This window comes from Trachypithecus francoisi, unplaced genomic scaffold, assembly GCF_009764315.1.
Source record: "Trachypithecus francoisi isolate TF-2019V2 unplaced genomic scaffold, Tfra_2.0 Lachesis_group3, whole genome shotgun sequence".
NCBI classification, from domain to species: domain Eukaryota; kingdom Metazoa; phylum Chordata; class Mammalia; order Primates; family Cercopithecidae; genus Trachypithecus; species Trachypithecus francoisi.
This window is the reverse complement of record NW_022681468.1, coordinates 103,804,217-103,826,308: the sequence shown is the minus strand read 5'-3', so window position 1 is coordinate 103,826,308 and position 22,092 is coordinate 103,804,217. Positions and strand designations below refer to the sequence as shown.

Below are 22,092 nucleotides of genomic sequence, written 5' to 3'. Positions count from 1 at the left end.
AATTTTACTCATTCTTATCCTTATTATCTATTCACTTTGTAGTGCTTTTAAACAAACATTTGGCACTATCTTAGTTACCTAGTTTTATGTACTTTCCACGTCTCTTGTGACTTCATGCTGGCCTCTTGTTGCCAGTCTGTTACTGCCATCATTGTGGAGGAAGCTGAGATTTTCTACCAGGCCCAGCCATGGAACAGTGACAACTGGTGTTCAACACAATGATACAAAGCATTACAGCATTATAAAGAACTGTTGAATTACTTGAAGATATTTTTTAAAAGTTTAAAAATCTGCTTTTTTTTTTTTTTTTTGAGACGGAGTCTCGCTCTGTCGCCCGGGCTAGAGTGCGGTGGCCAGATCCCAGATCCCAGCTCACTGCAAGCTCCGCCTCCCGGGTTTACACCATTCTCCTGCCTCAGCCTCCCAAGTAGCTGGGACTACAGGTGCCCGCCACCTCGCCTGGCTAGATTTTTGTATTTTTTAGTCGAGACGGAGTTTCACCGTGTTAGCCAGGATGGTCTCGATCTCCTGACCTCGTGATCCGCCCGACTCGGCCTCCCAAAGTGCTGGGATTACAGGCTTGAGCCACCGCACCCGGCCTAAAAATCTGCTTTATTGGCCGGGCACGGTGGCTCACACCTGTAATCCCAGCACTTTGGGAGGCCGAGGCAGGCAGATCACAAGGTCAGGAGATTGAGACCACATCCTTGCTAACATGGTGAAACCCCGTCTCTACTAAAACTACAAAAAATTAAGCGGGCATGGGGGCAGGCGCCTCTAGTCCCAGCTACTTGGGAGGCTGAGGCAGGACAATGGGGTGAACCCGGGAGGCGGAGCTTGCAGTGAGCCGAGATGGCACCACTGCACTTCATCCTGGGTGACAGAGCGAGACTCTGTCTCCAAAAACAACAACAACAACCACAACAAAAAACTGCTTTATTTAGGGTATAATTTAAACACAGTAAAATTCACCCATCTTAAGTGCTTAAGGTCAGTTGGTTCTGACAACTGCATATGTAACCACCACCACAATCAGGAAATAGAAAATTCCTATCACTCTCAGATTTCTTCTTGTCCTTTTGTAATTGCCTCCCCCCAAGCCCCGCCCAATCCCTGGGTCCAGGCAAGTGCTGGTTTACATTGTGTCACTATTTTTGCCTTTTCTAGAATTCCATAAGAGTGGGATCACATAATAGGTAGTGTAAGTCTTCTAACTTATACTACCTCTGTTTACTTTTTTTCAAATTGATTTGAATATTTTAAGTCATTTGCATTTCCTTGTGTTTTTGAATCAGTTTGCCTTACGAAAGACTACTGGCGTTTTTATTAGAAATGCATTAAATTTGTAGATCAGTTTTGGGGAAAATTGACATTTAATGATATTAAGCTAATATATTTACCATATATCTCTCTATTTTAGTTTTGTATTTTTTAAGCAAGTTTTTCAGTCTTCAGGATACAGGCTTTATACATTTCATTAAATTTGTCCCTAAGTATTTCATTTTTTATGCTATTACAGTTATTTGAAATTTCAACTTGTAATTGTTTAACAATGCTATGATGAAGAATTGGTTAGATTAGATCTGAGTTTAAAGTCACATACTAGGTTAAAAGAAAAACACAAAAAGCAGGAAGCTGGTGTAGTGGTGCCCTGCCCACCTGTAGTCCCAAGTACTGGGGGGGCTGAGGCAGGAGGATCACTTGAGCCCAGGAGTTGGAGTCCAGCCTGGGCAATATAATAAGACCCATCTCCTAAAAACAAAAACAACAACTCAGCAAATTTTCATAACTTCAGCAGTTCAATGAAAATGGTTTAGAAGAAAGATTAAATACATGGCTTTTTATCAAATTATTAAAAAGTTATTGCCAGTCTAAATTGGGGCAATATAACACTAATTCTGGATTTAGAAATAACACATTTAAGAGAAGCTTCAGTGTTCATTCCCTGAATTTCAAATTTTCTGAACTCCTCTTTTTAACATTTTAAAAAATTTAGACAAAGGATGTTGCCACATTGCCCAGGCTGGCCTCAAACTTCTCAAGAGAGGAGACGCTCAAGCAGTCCTCTCCCCTTAGCCTCCCAGGTAGTTGAGACTATAGGTGTGCACCACCACACCCAGCTTTGAATTCCTCTTAGTAGGAAACTCTTAGATGGTTTACATATTAAGAACTTCTCAGATAGGGGAGGAATAAAATTAATTTCCCCACTTTAAGAACTTCTCATATAGGAGAGGAATAAAATTAATTTCCCCGCTTGAACTAAGATAATAAAAAATAAAGTTGTCGTGAAAAATACAGACCTGGTGCTTTAAAACGTTTTAGCATTTGTAGCTGTGTATGAAAAGATAAGGTAGCACTTACATAACAGAAATGCATAATGATAAATTGTCGTTTCTAGTAAATGTGGAAACAGGCCATATTACTACGTACGTGACACTTTAAATATTTAATACATGTGGCATATACACAAGAATATAGAGAAACAGCTGGACATCTACTAAATAGTACCCTTTCCTTTAAAATTACTACACTTCAAAAATTCAAAAAATACACATAGGTGTTTTATAAAATCACTGTTGTAACAGAATGACCCACGTGCTAATAATTTGGTCATAATAATAAGCACATAAGGAGCACAACTGGCTACTTTCCGTGAAAACCATTACAGTCAAAAAGTAAACTAATTTAGGGAAAAAAGACTGAAGATGTCAAAGTATGGGGTCCTAAAAGTAAAGCTACTGCTTTGCACGTTTTGTTAACTGGGCGTGGGCATGGAGGTGGGAGTGAAGAGTAGGGATGTAGGCTTACAGACCTAGGTCATCAGGAGAGCAATTTGATGTGGAAGGCACAAGTAGGAGAAGATGTAAACCACGCAAACAAAAAGTATTCGAAAGGGAAATAATTCAATTCAGCAAATGTTTGAGTGCATACTCTAGATGGAGATTATAGCTATAAAAAGTCCAAATAAACTCTCCAGAGAATGCTGAGACCTTGGCTTTCTGATTCTCCACATAAGTTAAATAGGCCCCACAGCAGGCCCCCACTGCAACAAACAGTTGGTTCAGTGCATTAGTCATCGTTAGAAGATGGCCAGAATTCAGACTGATCTGAAAAACCAAAGAACTAAGGTTGCTCCCAAAACCCAGAGACAGCCAAAGCTCAGAATCAACTAAACATCCCATGTCAACTGAAGAATGATGGACTGCTTTGGTCACAGTAAGAGGGTCATGAGAGGGGAGGGAGCTGAAGCCCAACCCCTGGCTAGCTGGGGCCTCCCTCCTCTGTATAAAACAGAGTTAATAAGCACTATCTGAGAAGGCTGTGGTAGGTCAAATGAGATGCCATCTGTGCAGCAGTTTAGTGCACAGTAGATGTTCTGTAAACTTCATCTTTCACTGACACTAACCCAGTAAACAGGCGTACCTGACTTGGGATAAGCAACAAGAAAAAAATGATAATGGGAAGCAATGAGGAAATAAAACCCCTCACTTCTTACTTGAACAGCAGAATCCTTAAGAAATACAGCCCACTCAACTGTTAGTTTGAAAGTTTAAAGTTGAAATCTCGGTGATAGCAGTTCTTTCTCTAGGTGACTTAAATAGGATGAAAAAAGCGTTCCCAACTGTAAACATGGGTTTCTCTATCAAACATGTGGCTGACTCTCCATCATCAGGAGTAGCAGTGGTTAAAAAACACAAGCTAACATGTTCTCAGCTCTTCCTCCAAGAGGTAAAAGCTCATAGGTCCATTATTTTCATAGCTTAAAAAATATATTCCTGATTCCCTTCTTTCCCTCTGCTCCATTCCCCAAATGCTATCATTAAATAGTCAGATTCTTTGCTAAAAATGCTATTCATGTTATCACAAGTTCTGTATCGACATGGCATCAGAGTGTTAAAGTGGAGTTGATAATTAATTTTCATGTGCTTTTAGTTGACTAACCTAGTTCTTTGCCACGTAAAATAAATGCATTAGTATTTTCCGAAATATCCCTGCTCAGTGTATAAGAGCAAGAATGACTGTCTAAGGGATTGCTAATGCCAGAAATGTTTTATGAGTAGAAATTTCCCATTAGAAATACATTTTTTCATTGAAATAATTAACATTAACAAAGTCTTTAATAGGGGACTGCTGAAAATATTGGAGTTTTCCTCATATCTGTAGGATTTTCACTTAATTATGATATATACAAGTTTTTAATTTGAAGTCTTTATTGTTTAAAACTTTTCCTTCTAATTTTGATTGGTGGTTTAACGAAAACCTGCCACCTTGTGTTTCCAGTGTCATTGTTCTCAAGATGTTAAAGACTTAGTATTGTGAAATTATAACATTGAAGACAATATTTATTCTCAAGACAGAAGAACCAATTTAATAATTTACAAGGTAACATTGACATTTTTGACGTCTCTGATCCCCTCTGACACTTGTGTGACTTGTCTGATAGTCACGTAATGTGTCTGAGAAGGTGGGCTGTATGTGCCTTGGAAATCATTCCTAACGAGTCTCGCATTTGTCCAAGTAAGGTCATCCAGCTCACTAATGTCCTCATTTGTGTGAGAGCCTACTTGCCTATATTTAGTCTTTCCAGGTGGTTTGTAATTGGTTTAGCCTATTGGGCGGCCTGCTTTTTGGTTGATGGAGGCTGGGGAGGATGAAGGAAGTGTAAAGGCTTGAATTTGGCAGTCTATTTGCCGGATATCTATTTTAACCCCTCCTGAAGTTAATTTACATAAAACCCAGCTGTGTATGAGTTTTTCTAAATTTAAAGTTTATTCTTATTACCTTAGGGATAAGAGTGTCAGCATTTACTGAATTATGGTCTTGGTCTCCTGTGTCTGGACCTCCTGGCAGCTTATAGTTCCTGTTTCCTTTGGATAACAGGATACAGCTGGTGGCAAAATTCTCACCTGTGGAATGGCCATTGGGAGTTTTCTTCTCCATATAGATCTTTGCAAAGCAACAGAAACCATTTTTGCAGGAAACCACAAGCCTGTGTTAAACACCAAAAGAGAATTGAAATAACATGTCCATGAGTTCCTCTTTCCAGAGTTACCAACCATCGTGTGGGATCCTAAGTATAGTGTTAAGTAGCTCTTTGTCCTCCCCTTCACTTTGAGGTTGTCTAGTTATATGATGTTGAGTTCCCCAGCTCTGGTCACTGTTACCTCTCTGGCAGATTAAGCAAATTACTTCAGGCTGGATTGCTTAACACTTAGCAGGATTCATGCTGCCCTTAAGGAGCTACCAGTTTAACCTTCTGGGGCTAGAGTGATTTTAGACATTTTTGTTTTGATGGGTTAATTTTTGTACTTATAGCTATAACTGTGGATCCACTGCCATCAAACTATGGTGCAGCAAAGCAGCTGATGAATTTCTCTGTCTCTGATGTTCATGTCAAACAGTTTTCTCTAGCATTCATTGGGGGCTCAGTATTGTGCCAGATGCTGTGGCATGAGTAGTAGTGATGTGGAGGGTGCTACAGAAGACATCTGCAATGCAGTAGACTAGATTAAAAACAAGTTGGGGAGAGAAGGCAAGCATGAAAATAAAAGAAAAATACAAGAGAGTATGTGACTTACTGCTGATAGTGTGGGTTAGATTATCAGTGATACTCCTATTAGAATCAGTAAGGGTGGAGGGCATTAACATGAGCAAAGATGTGAGGACTGGACTGAGCATGGTGCATGCACATGAGGTATGCAGGGACTGGATGGAAGGTGTGGTATGGAAGGAAAGAGTGGTCAGTAAGGCTGTATAGATAATGAGGGACCTGAACACTATTTGGAGTCACCAGAGGGGTAGTGGGGGGGATGGTGGATGGCTTCTGAGAACTCACCAATGATAAATGGTATGTTTAATAGAGTACCTTATCTGTTGGAATGTATATTTCCCTCACCATTACCTTTTATTTAGATTTAGGGATCGACACAGTGATTAGGATGTCCTGAGAGATGTGGTAGTTGAATGTGATATAAGGTTAGTGCTGAAAGACTGTCATGTAATTCATACCAGGCAAGAAGAACAGGAACTTACCTTATTGAGTATTTTCTTACTGCCTACCACTGTGTTAAACCTTTAACTACACATCTTTAATTTTATGTATTCCCATTTTACAGATGAGGAAAATAAAGCTTGGTAGTTAAGTAACTTGTCCAAGATAACACAGCCAGTTAAGTGCCACATTTGCAACTCAATTCTAGGTCTTTTTGTCTCTGTCTCTGACTTACATTGGTATTCTAATTTTTATCCTTACATTTGTCTGTTAGGGGGTCATCAAATAATCTTAAATACTAGAAGGTTGTCTCTAATCTTAATGAGGACTCTGCAATCATCCCTTCCTTTAATATCTGTTCATCCAAGTGGCTTGTCCATCGTTGTTGTAAAATAAGTATGTTTAATTTTTTACAGAAGAAGTGTAGTGAGTTTAATCATGTGTTGGCCATGTGTGTCTGTGGATGCAGCATTTAGGAATATAGGTCCCAGAGTACAGGGCTCCATCTTTAGGCCCTGGAGGTTGGAAGCTCTAGAAAAACTAAGATGGGTTAAATGTGTTCCCAAAACCATGATCACATTTTATGTTTATGCTTTTCTCTCCCTTTCTTGAGTCATGGTAGGTTACTATTTGAGTGCCAAGCCCTAGAACTCCCTAAAGTAAAAGTATTGGTATCCCAAAAGAACTGTTCTAAAGATTACCTACTTCTGTGAAGGCAGAGAGGGTGCTACAGAATGAAAATAGCATTTTAGGAAGGTTGAGTCAGAGGTGCGAGTGGGGCATAGAGAGATTTTCTCAGGGTGATAAGGCCCTGGTGCTCAAGTCTACAAGCAGAGGCAGGCACATTGGCAGCAAGTCCTCCTTGGGAAAGAAGAATGATCTGGGCCGCTTCCAAGACCCCTTGTACCTGTAAGTTCTTATAACTTGGGATTGGGATTAAGAAACTCCAGGGACTGGTATAAATTGATTGGGCACCAGCTGTTGTTTGCTGCAGGGAAGCGAAGCCATGGTGGGAGTCTGGCCTGGCTCTTTTGGCTGGGGCTCCCAACAGATCCTTGCTGTGTCTGGGTTTGAGTTTAGTCTACACAATTACAAACTTTTTCCAGTGCTACTTTTTGTGAAACTTTGAACCTACAGTTGTGAATGAACAGAAATTTGAACTGAGCTTAAAGAAAGAAAGAAAAAAAAAAAGACAGAGCTTTGTTGATATCATTGCCATTATAGGGCCATGATTTCTTTTTTCCCCACTTAGCTGCAACGCATTTATTTTTCCCTTGTATAATGGCTGAGATTTTTTTAGTATAGAGGTGTGTCACAGTGGTTTATGTGTTTTCTTCTCTCTGCCTGCCTCTGTTTCTAAGGCCGGGCAGCTTTGAGGTATGTGGATTAACCTGGATGTCTCTTGTGACTCCTTCCCCACGATCCCCTGCGTGCACTTCCTATTCATCTTTATAGTTCTCAGCTACTCACTGTGCTGTCATATCTGGCACGTGCTGTTCCTTTGGTCCTGTGCTTCTCCTCCTGTGTCCACTTGGTGGAACTTTCCCCATGATTTGCTTCTTCCAGTAATCTCTTATCTGGGCCTCCCATCTTCTAGAGAGTTTATTGCTCCTTCCTGAGCCTTGTAACATTTTTATTATTTTTATTATTGTACTCATCATACTGTAATATCTGTTTACATACATATGGCCCTTTACTAAAGTGGTAGGAATGGCATATTATTTATTGCTAAAGCTTAATAACTTAGTACATGTAATATTTTAGGAGCTCAGAAATGTCAGATTATCTCCCTTCATTGAGTTTTTATGTGCCAGGCACATATTATAAATATATGTCAAGAAAATGATACCCTAAACAAAGATTATAGTGTACTGTCCTACACAGCTTTTCAAAGTAAACTCTAAAATGATTATAAGGATGTCAGAGTTCTGATGTTTTAAAACTACATTTAACTTACTGTTTTAGATTATTTTTATTTCATTATTGTAAGAGTTCTGATTTTTTATTCCATGATAATTACATTGATTTTGTGTTTGTGCATGTGTTTTGCCCAAACTCAGGATCGTTTATGTGTTTCGGGTACTCCAGCGTTGATAAAGAATAAATTAAATGAGTGATCATGGGTGTTACTGTTTTGTTGTTGTTGTTGTTTTAATTTGCTGTGTTCTTTTGTTGTACTGTTGAATGTTATCCTGTTAGACTCTTCATTTCCTTCATGTCCTACCTACCTGCTTTGTCCCACTCCCAGCCCCCTGCCCTACCCATTTGGCTCAGTGCTTTGCGTTTCGTCTTGGTGGCTAGTAAGTACCATCGTATGATAGTGGGGCAGAGCAGGGCTAACTCTTCCGTGTGAGAATCAGACACATATTATGAGTCTTAACATCATTGTTTCCCGAAGTGTGGGTCATGATTCCGGAGCAAAAGCATCACCAGATTTGGTCTCCTGATTTCTAGTATTTCTGGTCCTGGGAATGAGAATCAGCATTATTTAACAAGGCCTTAAACTGATGTTCTTGTGTACCGAGGTTCAAGAATCGCTGCTTAAAACTAACTGCTCAATTATTAATGTAGTTGCAAACAAAAGTAAAGCATTCGTGAGGGTCTTGTAAGACTTCCTCAGTCCTTTATTCAGGAAATGTATTTGGCCCATGTGGTATTTTACGTTTTTGGTAGAACTTGGCATCTTCAACAGGAAAAGCCTATTTACTCTTTGTATCCTGGTCTTCTTCCATTATTCAGAATTTCTAGCTCTTACTCCCAGCCTCCCCAACCAGGGCATGACGTTTTTATAGCCACCAGCCCAGGCTCCGTGGGATGAAGGAAAGAGTTTTTGGATCCTGTTATTTTCCTGGAGGAAGAGCTGAACATTGACTCTTTTACAAGAATCCAAAGTATGCATTGTCATTTCCACGTTAACCCTCACCCGAAATTTTTGTGGGTTTTGAAGGATTGACTGTAGCCCAGTCTTAGCAGGATCCCTGGCCATGGAAATTCATTTGAAGCACATTGTGCCATGGAAGTACCCTGCAGGTAAAAATGCTCTGTTTATACTTGGCTGAGTCCCAAACAGCTGCTGTCCACCTGTTGGTACTGGGAGCAGATGTGGGGGTGGTTTGCCCCCTCCCATTTTTTTTTTGTGGATTTGGAAACTTCCCTGTTGAGAGTGACAAAAACCCTGTCAATTGATGTGGTCGGTATGTCAGACCTGGACAGCTGGTCCTTAGGAAATATGCTGAGATCACCAAGTTAACAGGTACAGAAGGGTTTCTAGTTTGTTACATGATGTTGGGCCTGTGACTCCCCACCCCCTTTTTAGGGGCGTGTCGTTAACAGTGGAGGGCTTGTTAAAGGCTTCTGTAGTAGCATGTGTAGGTGTGACTAAAGAATAGTGAATTTGATTGATGTTAATATACCTCTGGATGCGTTCTCATTTTAATTTTTTTTATTGGTTCTAGGGACTTTTGGTGAAGATTGTAGATTTCTTCAGTTTTACACATTTAGGAAGCGGTGTCTTTTTACTTACTTCCAGTACAGTTGTGACATATTGAATGACAAGGGACTTTAAAACAGACGTGCTGTGTATAATGTTTTATTCCTATTAAAAAGTAATATCTGTTCATTATTTGAATAGTTACAGTTAAGAAACAGATTATTTAGGGATGAAAATTTCCTGTAATCTCCAGAGATATGTACACATAACATTTTGGTATTTGTTCCTCCAGATTCTTTTCTATGATTATTGTATTATATTTTAGAATGTACTTTACCTAGCAGTGTATTTTAAGAAATTACCAGAAAGGCGTTTCTGAGTATCTGAAGCCTTTCATTTTAGCCATTTATGGATTTCAAAGTATCTTACATGGGGTTAGTCTCCATTGAGACTCAGGAATTCTGCAAGAGGAAGAAGCAGTGGCTTCTGCTGTGTGTCTGTCATTGTGCTTTAATACTTTACCTGGATCATCTCTTCTGCTAACCCCACAGTATAGGCAAGCATTATTATGCTCTTTCTACAGATAAGAAGGCTAAGATTCAGACAAGTTAAGTGACTTGCTCAAGGTAATACAATTTTTTTTTTTTTTTTTGAGACCGAGTCTCGCTCTGTCGCCCGGGCTGGAGCGCAGTGGCCAGATCTGAGCTCACTGCAAGCTCCGCCTCCCGGGTTCACGCCATTCTCCTGCCTCAGCCTCCCGAGTAGCTGGGACTACAGGCGCCGCCACCTCGCCCGGCTAGTTTTTTGTATTTTTAGTAGAGACGGGGTTTCACCGGGTTAGCCAGGATGGTCTCGATCTCCTGACCTCGTGATCCACCCGTCTCGGCCTCCCAAAGTGCTGGGATTACAGGCTTGAGCCACCGCGCCTGGCCGGTAATACAATTAAATGTAGAGGACTTGGGATTTAATTTGATTTATTATCTAGAGAATATTGTATGGCACCCTATTACTTTCCTGTATTGAGATGTAGGTGGTGGGGGTGAGGGGGTTAAGCTGCATATATCTGTGAGATGTGTAAAGCTGTTGGATAGAGACATAGAGACATACTGTTTCTTTCTTCTTCTGCTCCTCCTCCTCCTCCTCCTCCTCCTCCTTCTCCTTCTTCTTCTTCTTCTTTTTTTTTTTTTTTTGAGGCAGAGTTTCTTTCTTTTTGCCCAGGCTGGAGTGCAATGGCGCCATCTGGGCTCCCTGCAACCTCCGCCTCTCAGGTTCAAACGATTCTCATGCCTCAGCCTCCCCAGTAACTGGGATTACAGGTGCCTGCCACCACACTCGGCTAATTTTTGTATTTTTTATAGAGACGGGGTTTCACCATGTTGGCTAGGATGGTCTGAAACTCCTGACCTGAGGTGATGCACCTGCCTCGGCCTCCCAAAATTCTGGGATTACAGGCATGTGCCACCGCATCCGGCCTAAGGGTACACACTGTTTCTTTGGCTTACTAAGGGGTATTTGGTTAGTATATAAACATTTTCGTAGCTTCTGAGGTTTTGCAGTCATTTGCTCAGACATTATGGGTTAGTGGAAATGCTTTCTGTTCCTTCTCCCAAACCAATCACACAACCATGTAACTTCATGCCTGAGTTTCTGTGTGGTCCTCTATAGTGATTGAGTTTTAAAGTAGTTCTATGACAGCAGCATGAATTTCAAAAATCTCCAAACTTTTGCTATTGCTAATCTTTGTGAACTTTGCATACCCAGTGCTGGTACATTCTGATGATGGTGTCCACACTGCACTCTATGAAGAAAAGACTGATGATTGTTTATATTAAAATGCAGGAAGAGAATTGTAGCAGCAACTTTTGTTTCTCTATCAACAACACCGTAAGAGACTTACTATGTGTGGGCAGTGGGGGGGAATGTTAATTTATAAATTGAGATAGTTGTATTAAAATTGAGTGACTCTTATTTTGACATAAAGTGAATATGTCTCTTTTATACAGCGAAAAGCTGTTAAATATGTTTTTTCTCAGCATTATAAAATAAAGTGGAAAATGTGGGAAGAATACAAATCCTTAACTAGTGTGCTTCTGCTTATTTCACACCCCTCAAATTTCTGATTCCTTACAACTATAGCTGGCTTTACTCCTGAGTGGTAAAATTGATGAACATACTTAAAACCACATCATTTAAGACTTTGAATTTTGACATTTCCTCCTCTTCACAGTCTTTCAACTACTAGGCAACCTGTAGGGTTCCACTGTGTCTGTCATGTATTGTCCCTGTGTTACATGAAAGCAGCCCCAGTGAACTTGTGAATTTGTTAATCATTTCACTGGCTACTGGGTGAGGAAGAAGTAGGATTTTCTCTCTTAAAATTCCTTGGTGAAATCATTGGATGGGCATGGTGTGTTTCTTTAATTTTCCTTTTGGTCAAAAATCTGACACAGCAAAGACTTTCAGTGAGTCTTGGTCTTTCAATACGTTTAGTTTTTAAGTGTGTTTACTCTGACCAAACACTACCTTCCTGTAATATGCTCTTTCCTTTAGAACACAGTTCTTAAGTAGAGTTTGTTTAAATGTATAAAATAAGTTAATCCTTTTATATGCAGTGAGGTTTTGCATCAGAACCCTGAGTTCTCAATGTTGTGGCAGGTTTAAGTGTCTAGAACACCTTTTACCTGTTTTTTCTATTACTTGCTTTTGTATTTTGGGGGTAAATGGTATCTTTCTCATGGAGGCCTTCCCTCAGCACCATGTTTAAAATGGTATCTCCCTCATTTGCTATTCCTTCTTCTGTTTTATTTTTCTCTATAGAATTTGTTACTATGTGAAAACTATTTATTTTAATGTTTTATTTACCTGTGTTACCCCTAGAATAATATCTATGAAGGTAGGGATTTTTGTCTGTTCCTTCTGTACCTACAGAATCTTGAGTATGGTGTCTGGCACATTGTGGGTACACAATGACAGCTGAATTAACAACGTCAGGGAAAGTTTGTAGGATGGGGCTGGAGGTGTAGGGCAAGTCAGTTTTTAAATTTTGAGGTTATTAGCAGGAGAGCCTCTTATGATGCGGGGAGAAAAACATGTTTTAACGTCAGACTGGGTTTGAATCTGGTCTCTCCAACTTACCCTTTGACCTTGGTGTTAAATGATTTAACCTTTGAAAGATCAATTTTTTTTCACTAGTGAAATAGGGGAAATAGTATCTTTTTAATGGGGATTAAATGTAATATCAAATATAATGCTCTGTAAATGTCAGTTTTGTCCTTCCCCTTGTGTGTCAGCATTGTGGAAGTCTAAAAGCAACCTGAATTTACCAGTCTGTTTCTGGAGCCTTCTGGGGTCATTACTTTGATTCCTTTTGACAGATGCATTCTTTTGAACAGCCTGTGTTGCCAGCATAACAATGACCTGTCCCTTTGACCAGTGTGGGGGACAGACACGTTGTCATCCCTCTTTTAATCCATGTATCAGAATGACTCTTACAAGTTCTGGCTTTGAAAAATGTTTAGAGGAGTTTATAATTCCAAACAGTTCAGATGACATCGGCCCTTTCTTAAGAGTCCTCTGAGTTTGCTCAGCTTCCTCATTCCAGTGTGGTGGGAACCATTCAGTTAAATTGATGTTTATGGTCTTTACACATAGTCATCCTAAGTTTCTTGCAAATCACGAAACATCAGAGGGCTGCTAAGTCACTAGTTTGTCTCTGTAGATTTCTCTAATCCAAGCTTGTCCAAACTGTGGCCCACAGGCTGCATCCTGCGAGGACTTTGAATGTGGCCCAACACAAATTCGTAAACTTTCTTAAAACATTGGCCGGGCATGGTGGCTCACGCCTGTAATCCCAGCACTTTAGGAGACTGAGGCGGATGGATCACCTGAGGTCAGGAGTTCAAGAGCAGCCTGGCCATCATAGTGAAACCCTGTCTCTACTAAAAATACAAAAAATTAGCTGGGTGTTGTGGCGGGTGCCAGTATTCTCAGCTACTTGGGAGGCTGAGGCAGGAAAATTGCTTGAACCCAGATGGCAGAGGTTGCAGTGAACCAAGATCGTGCCACTGTGCTTGAGCCTGGGTGACAGAGCCAAACCCTGTCTCAAAAACAAACAAATTATGAGATATTCTTTTTTTTGCAATTTTCTTTAAAACCTATCAGCTATTACTAGTGTTAGTGTATTTTATGTGTGGTGCAAGGCAGTTCTTCCAGTGTGGCCCAAGGAAGCCACAGGATTGTACCATACTCTTTTAATTTTTGTGGATTAGCAAGGTGTTAATTCCTATATCAGTTTCACTGATATTTCTTCTGCTTGATGCAGGAACACTTGACAAGTTAGTTAAGGTAGATTGGTCCATACATTTGTAGGTTCTTTCATTCCCTTGTCCTAGGCAAGTCTGAGCAGGACCTGGAAAGCTGATTAAAAGTCCAGTGAGCACAGTGAGCTTAATTGTAAATTAAATGGATTTTTTTTTTTTTTTTTTTTTTTTGAGACGGAGTCTCGCTCTGTCGCCCAGGCTAGAGTGCTGTGGCCGGATCTCAGCTCACTGCAAGCTCCACCTCCCGGGTTCACGCCATTCTCCTGCCTCAGCCTCCCGAGTAGCTGGGACTACAGGCGCCCACCACCTCGCCCGGCTAGTTTTTTGTATTTTTTAGTAGAGACGGGGTTTCACCGTGTTAGCCAGGATGGTCTCGATCTCCTGACCTCGTGATCCGCCCGTCTCGGCCTCCCAAAATGCTGGGATTACAGGCTTGAGCCACCGCGCCCGGCCTAAATGGATATTTAATACATTGAGAAGGTCCTCAAGCCTTTCAATCTTTCATTTTCATCCATGCTTGCTATTTGAATCCGATGGGCTTGAAATTGACTTTGTTCTTCTAAAAATGTTGATTGGTTATTGCTGCCTTTCTCAAGCTTGGTTTTCAGTGTGGATTTCTGCAGATAATTTTTACACCTAAAGTTACAAAGTCATTAAGTGAAGGCAGTCAGGAAGGAAAGAGTACCCTGAGCCAGGAGGTCTGCTATAGCACATGGGGTGGACCAGAGAATGAATGGGCATGGGCCCGGAGGTGGTTCAGTCAGTGTGGGAAAGCCACCTGCTTGTCAGCTTTCTACTGCGTTGTCCAGCAGAACACATTGAAGCTTGGGGCCTGCAACTGGTGTGGAGATGATTGCATTTAGGAGGCTGATGTAGATTTTTTCCCTCTCAAGCATGTGCTAACTGCTTTTTGGCGAAGTCTTGATCCAGGACATAACGCAGCTTGATCTGTGGCAGATCTGTGAGGATTTTAATATCGAGAGGGTTCTGTTATTTGAGTTAGGCATAGTTAGGCTACCAAGGCATTGCTTTTCAGTCCAAACATTTGGTCATTTCAATTTATTGTTAGTGAGGCTTTTGTGATATGTTAGAACATGAAGTTTGGGATTTTGTCCGTTTTTTTCATGTATGAAAGTTTATACTGTTGTTTATATTGCTGGTTAGTATGTGCATTCATTTACCTGTTGTGAGTAAGAAACTTCCTCAGATCAAATTATAGTGAAATCACTTGGTTCTGTTTCTCTGACTCTTGGCCTGGCGCGGTGGCTCAAGCCTGTAATCCCAGCACTTTGGGAGGCCGAGGCGGGCGGATCACGAGGTCAGGAGATCGAGACCATCCTGGCTAACACTGTGAAACCCCGTCTCTACCAAAAAATACAAAAAACTAGCCGGGCGAGGTGGCGGGCGCCTGTAGTCCCAGCTACTCGGAGGCTGAGGCAGGAGAATGGCGGTAAACCCGGGAGGCGGAGCTTGCAGTGAGCTGAGATCCGGCCACTGCACTCCAGCCCGGGCGACAGAGCGAGACTCCATCTCAAAAAAAAATAAAAATAAAAATAAAAAAGAGGATGAGATCACTTTATACTCAAATTCAGGGTGTTTAGTAAAGGACCTACCATGCTGAGCATTTATAGCCTAGATGAAGTCCTGGTCCAATCTCCAAGTTCAGCTTTTAAGAACACGCTATTCTTAATGTTCAGGAATTTAACCCTGGAAGCCTTCTCTAAATCTTAATGGGATTTTTTTTTTTGGCCGGGCGCGGTGGCTCAAGCCTGTAATCCCAGCACTTTGGGAGGCCGAGACGGGCGGATCATGAGGTCAGGAGATCGAGACCATCCTGGCTAACACGGTGAAACCCCGTCTCTACTAAAAAATACAAAAAACTAGCCGGGCGAGGTGGCGGGCGCCTGTAGTCCCAGCTACTCGGGAGGCTGAGGCAGGAGAATGGCGTAAACCTGGGAGGCGGAGGTTGCAGTGAGCTGAGATCCGGCCACTGTACTCCAGCCTGGGCGACAGAGCGAGACTCCGTCTCAAAAACAAAACAAAACAAAGAAAACAAAACAACAACAAAAAAAACTTAATGGGATTTTTATGAGAATTCATTTGGTGAAAATAACAATCAGGGAATCCAGCTATTAAGTTTGAGGAGGGTCATGCTTTTTAGTGGTTAGAGAGGCAAGCTGTAGCCTCCCTTCTCAGAGAAGGGGAATTGAGGAAGAGAGTTCTGGTGGCCCTTGCAATCCTCGCCTCACTTTCCAGGCTCCCTAGTAAGACTGGAAGGAGTCCATGAGTAAACAGCATTTTGTGAGTTTGAGGGACTAGGTAAAAACGTATGTGAACGTACAATGGTTTTGCTTTGATAACTATTTTAAATATCCTATTTGTTGTTGAAACTTCTGTGACAGTGAAGCCTTTTGTCTTTATTTTCAATCGGAAAATCTTTCTTGCCCACTTGAAAAGATTGAGTCTGGGATCAATCCCTGACCCTGCTTCCTTCCTGAATCTCTTAGTGTATAGTATACAGCTGGGCATATGGTAATCTGAGGCACGGGATTGTACTCATAGAGCTATGCTTGACACCTAGGACTTTCGGTGGCTTATATATTTTTGATGACAACTTTTTATTTTATTCTCATTTATTCCATTTCTGTTTCAGTGTCCTGGGTCATGAAACTTAATCCACAACAAGCTCCCTTATATGTGAGTAAATCATGAGATTTCTTTTCATTTTGTATTTATCTGTTCTGTTTACTTGTTATAATAAGCCACACTCTCACGTGATAGATTCTCAAGGAAAATTTTAACCATATATGCATGAATATATTTGTGTAAGTCTTCAGAAATTGAGTTTGATTTAGTAAATACTAAATGGCTAATCTGTACATGGAACTGAAAACAAAATAATAGTTGTATGACTTGAGAGTTAATTTAGTCAGGGCGATAGTATGCACATATGAAACAAATTGTCCTACCAAACAGTACTGTAGCTTCTTATTTTTTACCTGCAGTAAAAGCAGTGTGGAGATCCTTCTTATTTTTTACCTCCTGTAAAAGCAGTGTGGAGATCCTCCTACTGCCATTGTGATTTACCTTATGTTGCAACTAGATGGCACTGTGTCATTGGCAAGAGTGCTGTTTTCTTTAGGACTCTGGGTGAAAGCTGATATATCATCTCCCTAAAGTGAGGGACTTAGAAAGTAAAATTGATAAATGATTGAATCAAGGCTGGAAAATGTAGGCTCTAGGTGACCAGTCTTTATTATTGTAAGAGTGAATTAATTGGCTGGGTGTGGTGGCTCACGCCTGTAATCCCAACACTTTGGGAGGCTGAGGCGGGCAGATCACGAGGTCAGGAGTTCAAGACCAGTCTGACCAACATGGTGAAATCACATCTCTACTAAAAATACAAAAAAATTAGCTGGGCATGGTGACACGTGCCTGTAGTCCCAGGTACCTGGGAGACTGAGGTAGGAGAATTGCTTGAACCCGGGAGGTGGAGGTTGCAGTGAAGTGAGATTGTGCCACCGCACTCCATCCTGGCGACAGAGCGAGACTCCGTCTCCAAAAAAAAAAAGTGAATTAGTTGAATTTGGGTGGTGAAAAGTGTCCATTTGATGAGAAGCCAGCTTAGGGTTGTGGATGGTTAGAGCTATGAGAGGCCAGTAGATGCTGGGTTGCTATGTTCTGGAGTGGGTGAGAAAATTTGTTATAAGACTTAAGGTAGGCCTTGAAGAATAAGGGTCATTTAGTGGGACGAAACGTCCCCAGAATTAGTTGAAGGCAATAGGCAAATTGGTCAGGAATGGGAGGCAGTGAACACAGTGTTGGGTGACTAGTGGGGGGATGGTCATTGGAAACTCTGGCCCACCTGAGTTTGTGTCAGGGAATAATGGGAGATAGGCCAGAAAAGATGGATGAAGCTCAATTGTGAGGGAAGACAAAGGTATGAGGATTTGTTTTGTGACCACCAAGAAGCCATTGATAGTGCTTATTTTAAAGATGCTTTTCCCTTTATGCATTAATACATAAATACATAAATATACTTAACCCTTCTGTAGTAATAATAATCATTTACCTTTCCAGCATAAAATATTCATATAACTTCTGCATAGCTGATTTTTATGTTAAATGTAACGTGTGTTTTTAGAAGATGTTTTATGTGCTCATTTTCTTTCTAGACTACTTAGAGATAATTTATGTTTACCAGTGGGTTTGCATGTGAGCTGAGTACCTTGAGGTTTTTCTTTTTTTTTCAGGAAAATGGGTCTCGCGCTGTCATTCTTGTTGGAGTGTGGTGGAGCGATCGTAGCTCACTGCAGCCTTGAAGTCCTGGGCTCAAACAGGCCTGCTTCAGCCTCCCGAATAACTGGGAGTACAAGCGCATGCCACCAGGCCGGGCTAAATCCCCCCACTTTTTTTTTTATTTTTATTTTTTGAGATGGAGTCTCGCTGTGTCACCCAGGCTGGAGTGCAGTGGCGTGACCTCAGCTCACTACAAGCTCTGCCTCCCGGGTTCTTGCCATTCTCCTGCCTCAGCCTCCCGAGTAGCTGGGACTACAGGCGCCTGCCCCCACACCTGGCTAATTTAATTTTTTGTATTTTTAGTAGAGATGGGGTTTTACCATGTTAGCCAGGATGGTCCCAATCTCCTGACCTCGTGATCCACCTGCCTCAGGCTCCCAAAGTGCTGGGATTACAGGCGTGAGCCACCATGCCCAGCCTCTCCCTTTTAAACTGTGTGATTCTTTGGTTTTTCGTATGTATACAGTTTTGTAGTCATCACCATTATCTGACCAGAACATTTCATCATTCCCCAAAAAAGCACCATATCCATTAGCAGTCACTCGCCATTCCCTGCTCCTCTCAGCCTGTGGCAGCCACTTATATACTTTCTGTCTTTATTGATATACCTATTCTGGAAAGTTCATCTGTATATATACACACACACAGAACGATCATATATATATATGTGTGTGTGTATATATATGTATACACACACAAAGTTCATATAATATATATATGTATATATAAAATCATGGAATACATGGCCTTTTATGACTGGCTTCTTTAGCATAATGTTTTCAAGATTCACCCATGTTAGAGCATGGATCAGTACCTTGTTCTTTTTATTAATGAATGACAGTCCAGTGACTGGACATATCACATTTTACTTACCCATTCACCAGTTGATGGGCAGTTGAGTTGTTTCCACTTTTGGTCTATTATGCATAATGCTGCTTGTGAACAGCAAGTTCTGGTGAAAGCATATGTTTTCATTTCTCTTGGGCATATACCTAAGAGTGGAATTGCTTGGGTGTATGATAACTGTGTTTAACATTTTGAGAAATTGGAAAACTGTTTTCCACAGTGGCTGCACCATTTTACATTCCTACCAGCAGTGTATAAGGACTTCAGTGTTTCCATGTGCTTGCCAACACAAGTTTTCTGACTTACTGATTTATAGCTACCCTAATGGGCGTGAAGTGATACCTCATTGTGTTTTTAATTTGCATTTCCTAAGTGATTAATGATTTTGAGCATCTTTTTATGTGCTTATTGACCATTTTTCTGTATCTTTGGAGAAATGCCTATTCAGATCCTTTTCCCATTTTTAAATTGGGTTGTCTTATTGAATTGTAAGGGTTCTTTGTATATTCTGACTACAAGTCCCTTATTAGATACATGGTTTGCAAAATTTTTCTATAATTCTGTGGGTAGTCATTTCACTTTCTTGATGCAATCCTTTCAAGCAAAAAAAAATTTCAGTTTTGATAATGTTCTGTTGTTGCTTGTTTTGTTTTGTTTTTTGCATATCTAAGAAGAATTTGCCTAACCCAAAGTCACAGAGATTTATTCCTATGTTTTCATCTAGGAATTTTATAGGTTTAGCTCTTACATTTAGGTATGTAATCTAAGAGTTCATTTTGGTGTATTTTGTAAGGGAAGAGTCCAGCTTTTTTCTTTTGCATGTGGATCTGTAGTTGTTCCCGCACCGTTTGTTGAAAAGACTGTTCTTTCCCCCATTGAATTGTCTTGGGCATCCTTGTTGAAATTGATCATAAATGTGAGGAATTTTTTCTGTACTCTGAATTTGATTCCTTTCGTTTAGGTTGTCTTTGATTTCTTTCAACGGTGTTTTGTAGTTTTCACTATATGAACTTGGTACTTCCTTGAAATTTGTTGCTTATGATTTTATTCATTTTGATGCTGTTAATTTTGAGACGGAGTCTTGCTCTGTCGTCCAGGCTGCAGTGCAGTGGCGTGATCTTGGCTCACTGGAAGCTCTGCCTCCAGGCTTCACGCCATTCTCCTGCCTCAGCCTCCTGAGTAGCTGAGACTACAGGCGCCCACCACCATGCCCAGCTAAATTTTTGTGTTTTTAGTAGGGGTTTCACCGTGTTAGCCAGGGTGGTCTCAAACTCCTGACCTTGTGATCCACCCGCCTCAGCCTCCCAAAGTGCTGGGTTTATAGGCGTGAGCCACCGCACCTGGCCAGTTCAGTTTTTGATTGTTCATTGCTTATATATAGAAATACTGTTGATTTTTGCGTTCTAATCTCTGAAACTATAGCCTTGTGTCAGAGATGCGTTACAAACTATAACCTAGCTTGTTTGTCCGCAGTTTTTAAGTGGATGCCTTAGAATTTTCTCTGTATAGGATCAAGTAATCGGAGATCGTTTTCTTCCCTTCCAATCTGGATGCCTTTTATTTCTTTTTCTTGCCTAATTGCCCTGAGAAGCATCTCTGGTACAACATTGAATAGAAGTGGTGACCGCAAACATCCTTGTCTTGTTACTGATCTTAAAGAGAAAGCATCCATGTTTTCACCATTAAGTATGATGTTGTTAGGTGTGGGTTTTTCACAGGTACCTTTTGTTAGATGAGGGCGTTCCCTTCTATTCCTAGTTTGACCGTTTTTATTATGAAAACATGTTGGATTTTGTCAGGTGATCTTTCTGTGTTGAGATGGCTCTGTAGGTTTTTTTCCTTTCATTAATGTGATATATTACATTGATTGAATTAGTTTTTATTTATTTAAAGAGATGGGACCTTGCTCTGTCACCCAGGCTGGAGTACAGTGACATGATCATAGCTCACAGCATCGTGGAACTCTTGGGCTTAAGGGATCATCCCACTTCAGCCTCCTGAGCAGCCAGGACTACAGGTGTGCGCCACCATGCCTGGCTATTTATTTACATATTTATTGAGACAGGGTATTCCATGACTCCCTGTAGCTGCGATCTCCTAGGCCCAAGTGATCTTCTTCCCACCTCAGCCTCCTGAGTAGCTGGAACCACAGGCATGTGCACCCATGCCCAGCTATTTTCTTTTATTTTTTATTTTTTGTGGAGATGAGATCTGACTATGCTGCCCAGGCTGGGTTCAAGTTATCCTTCCACCTCGGCCTCCCAGAGTGCTGGGATTACAGAATGAGCCATCGTGCTCAGCCTGTTTTTATTTTTAGAGATAAGTTCTTGCTGTGTTGCCAGGCTGCCTTGGTTGAATTTTTAATGTTAAGTCAACCTGGCATTCCTGAGATAAGTATCATTTGATCATGCTGCACAATCTTTTTTATATGTTGTTGGATTTGTTTTGAAAGTATTTTGAGGACTTTTGTGTTTATACATAGAGATGTGTTCTATAGTTTTCTTGTGATGTGTTTGTCTGGTTTTGGTTATTAAAGGTTTTTAATTAGGGAACTGTTGTAAATAAGTGGTTGTGTTATACAGAAGGGTGGCTCCCCCAAATTTATTCACTTTTTAATCCCTAGAACCTGTGACTATTTACCTTACACGGCAAAAGGAACTTTTCATACTTGATTAAATTAAGGATGTTAAGATGGGAGGTTATTCTGAAATATCTGAGTGTCCCAGTGTAATTACAGGGGTTCTCATGAGAGAGAGAGGGAGTATCAGGAGAGTCAGTGGGCAGAGTCAGAGATTTGAAGATACTACACTGCTGGCTTAGAACAGGGAGGAAGGAGCACATGAGCCACGGAATGCAGCTCTAGAAGCTGGAAATGGCAAAAGAACACTTTCTCCACATAGAGACTTTAGAAGGAACACAGCCCTGTCAGCGCCTTGATTTTTAAATAAGTGAAAGTCATTTCGGACTTCTGACTTCCAGAAATGATAATATGATAATAAATTTGTGTTGTCTTAAGCCACTGAGTTTGTGATAATTTGTTGTAACAGCAGTAGAAAACTAATAGAGTAGTAGTTTGGGGAAATTAGTGATAAACGATAATGGAATGGAGAGTATAAATGCAGTTAGATCAGTTAGAAGCTCTCTGATCTTGCCCTCATGGAGCCTGAGAACTTTAGAGTTAGTAAATACTTTAGCTAATATATGCT

The 22,092-nt window shown here is 40.8% G+C and overlaps 1 protein-coding gene across 13 annotated transcripts in view; it reads left to right on the top strand.

The window, feature by feature from the left end:
- Positions 1-22,092, top strand: part of AKAP13 (A-kinase anchoring protein 13) — a 364,057-nt gene that overhangs the window by 80,712 nt on the left and 261,253 nt on the right. For all 13 annotated transcript variants that reach the window (XM_033189117.1, XM_033189119.1, XM_033189118.1 and 10 more), the window contains exon 2: positions 16,395-16,438. In XM_033189117.1, the coding sequence (XP_033045008.1) occupies positions 16,406-16,438 (33 nt within the window). In that variant the 5' untranslated portion in view covers positions 16,395-16,405. The remainder of the gene's footprint in view (positions 1-16,394; positions 16,439-22,092) is intronic.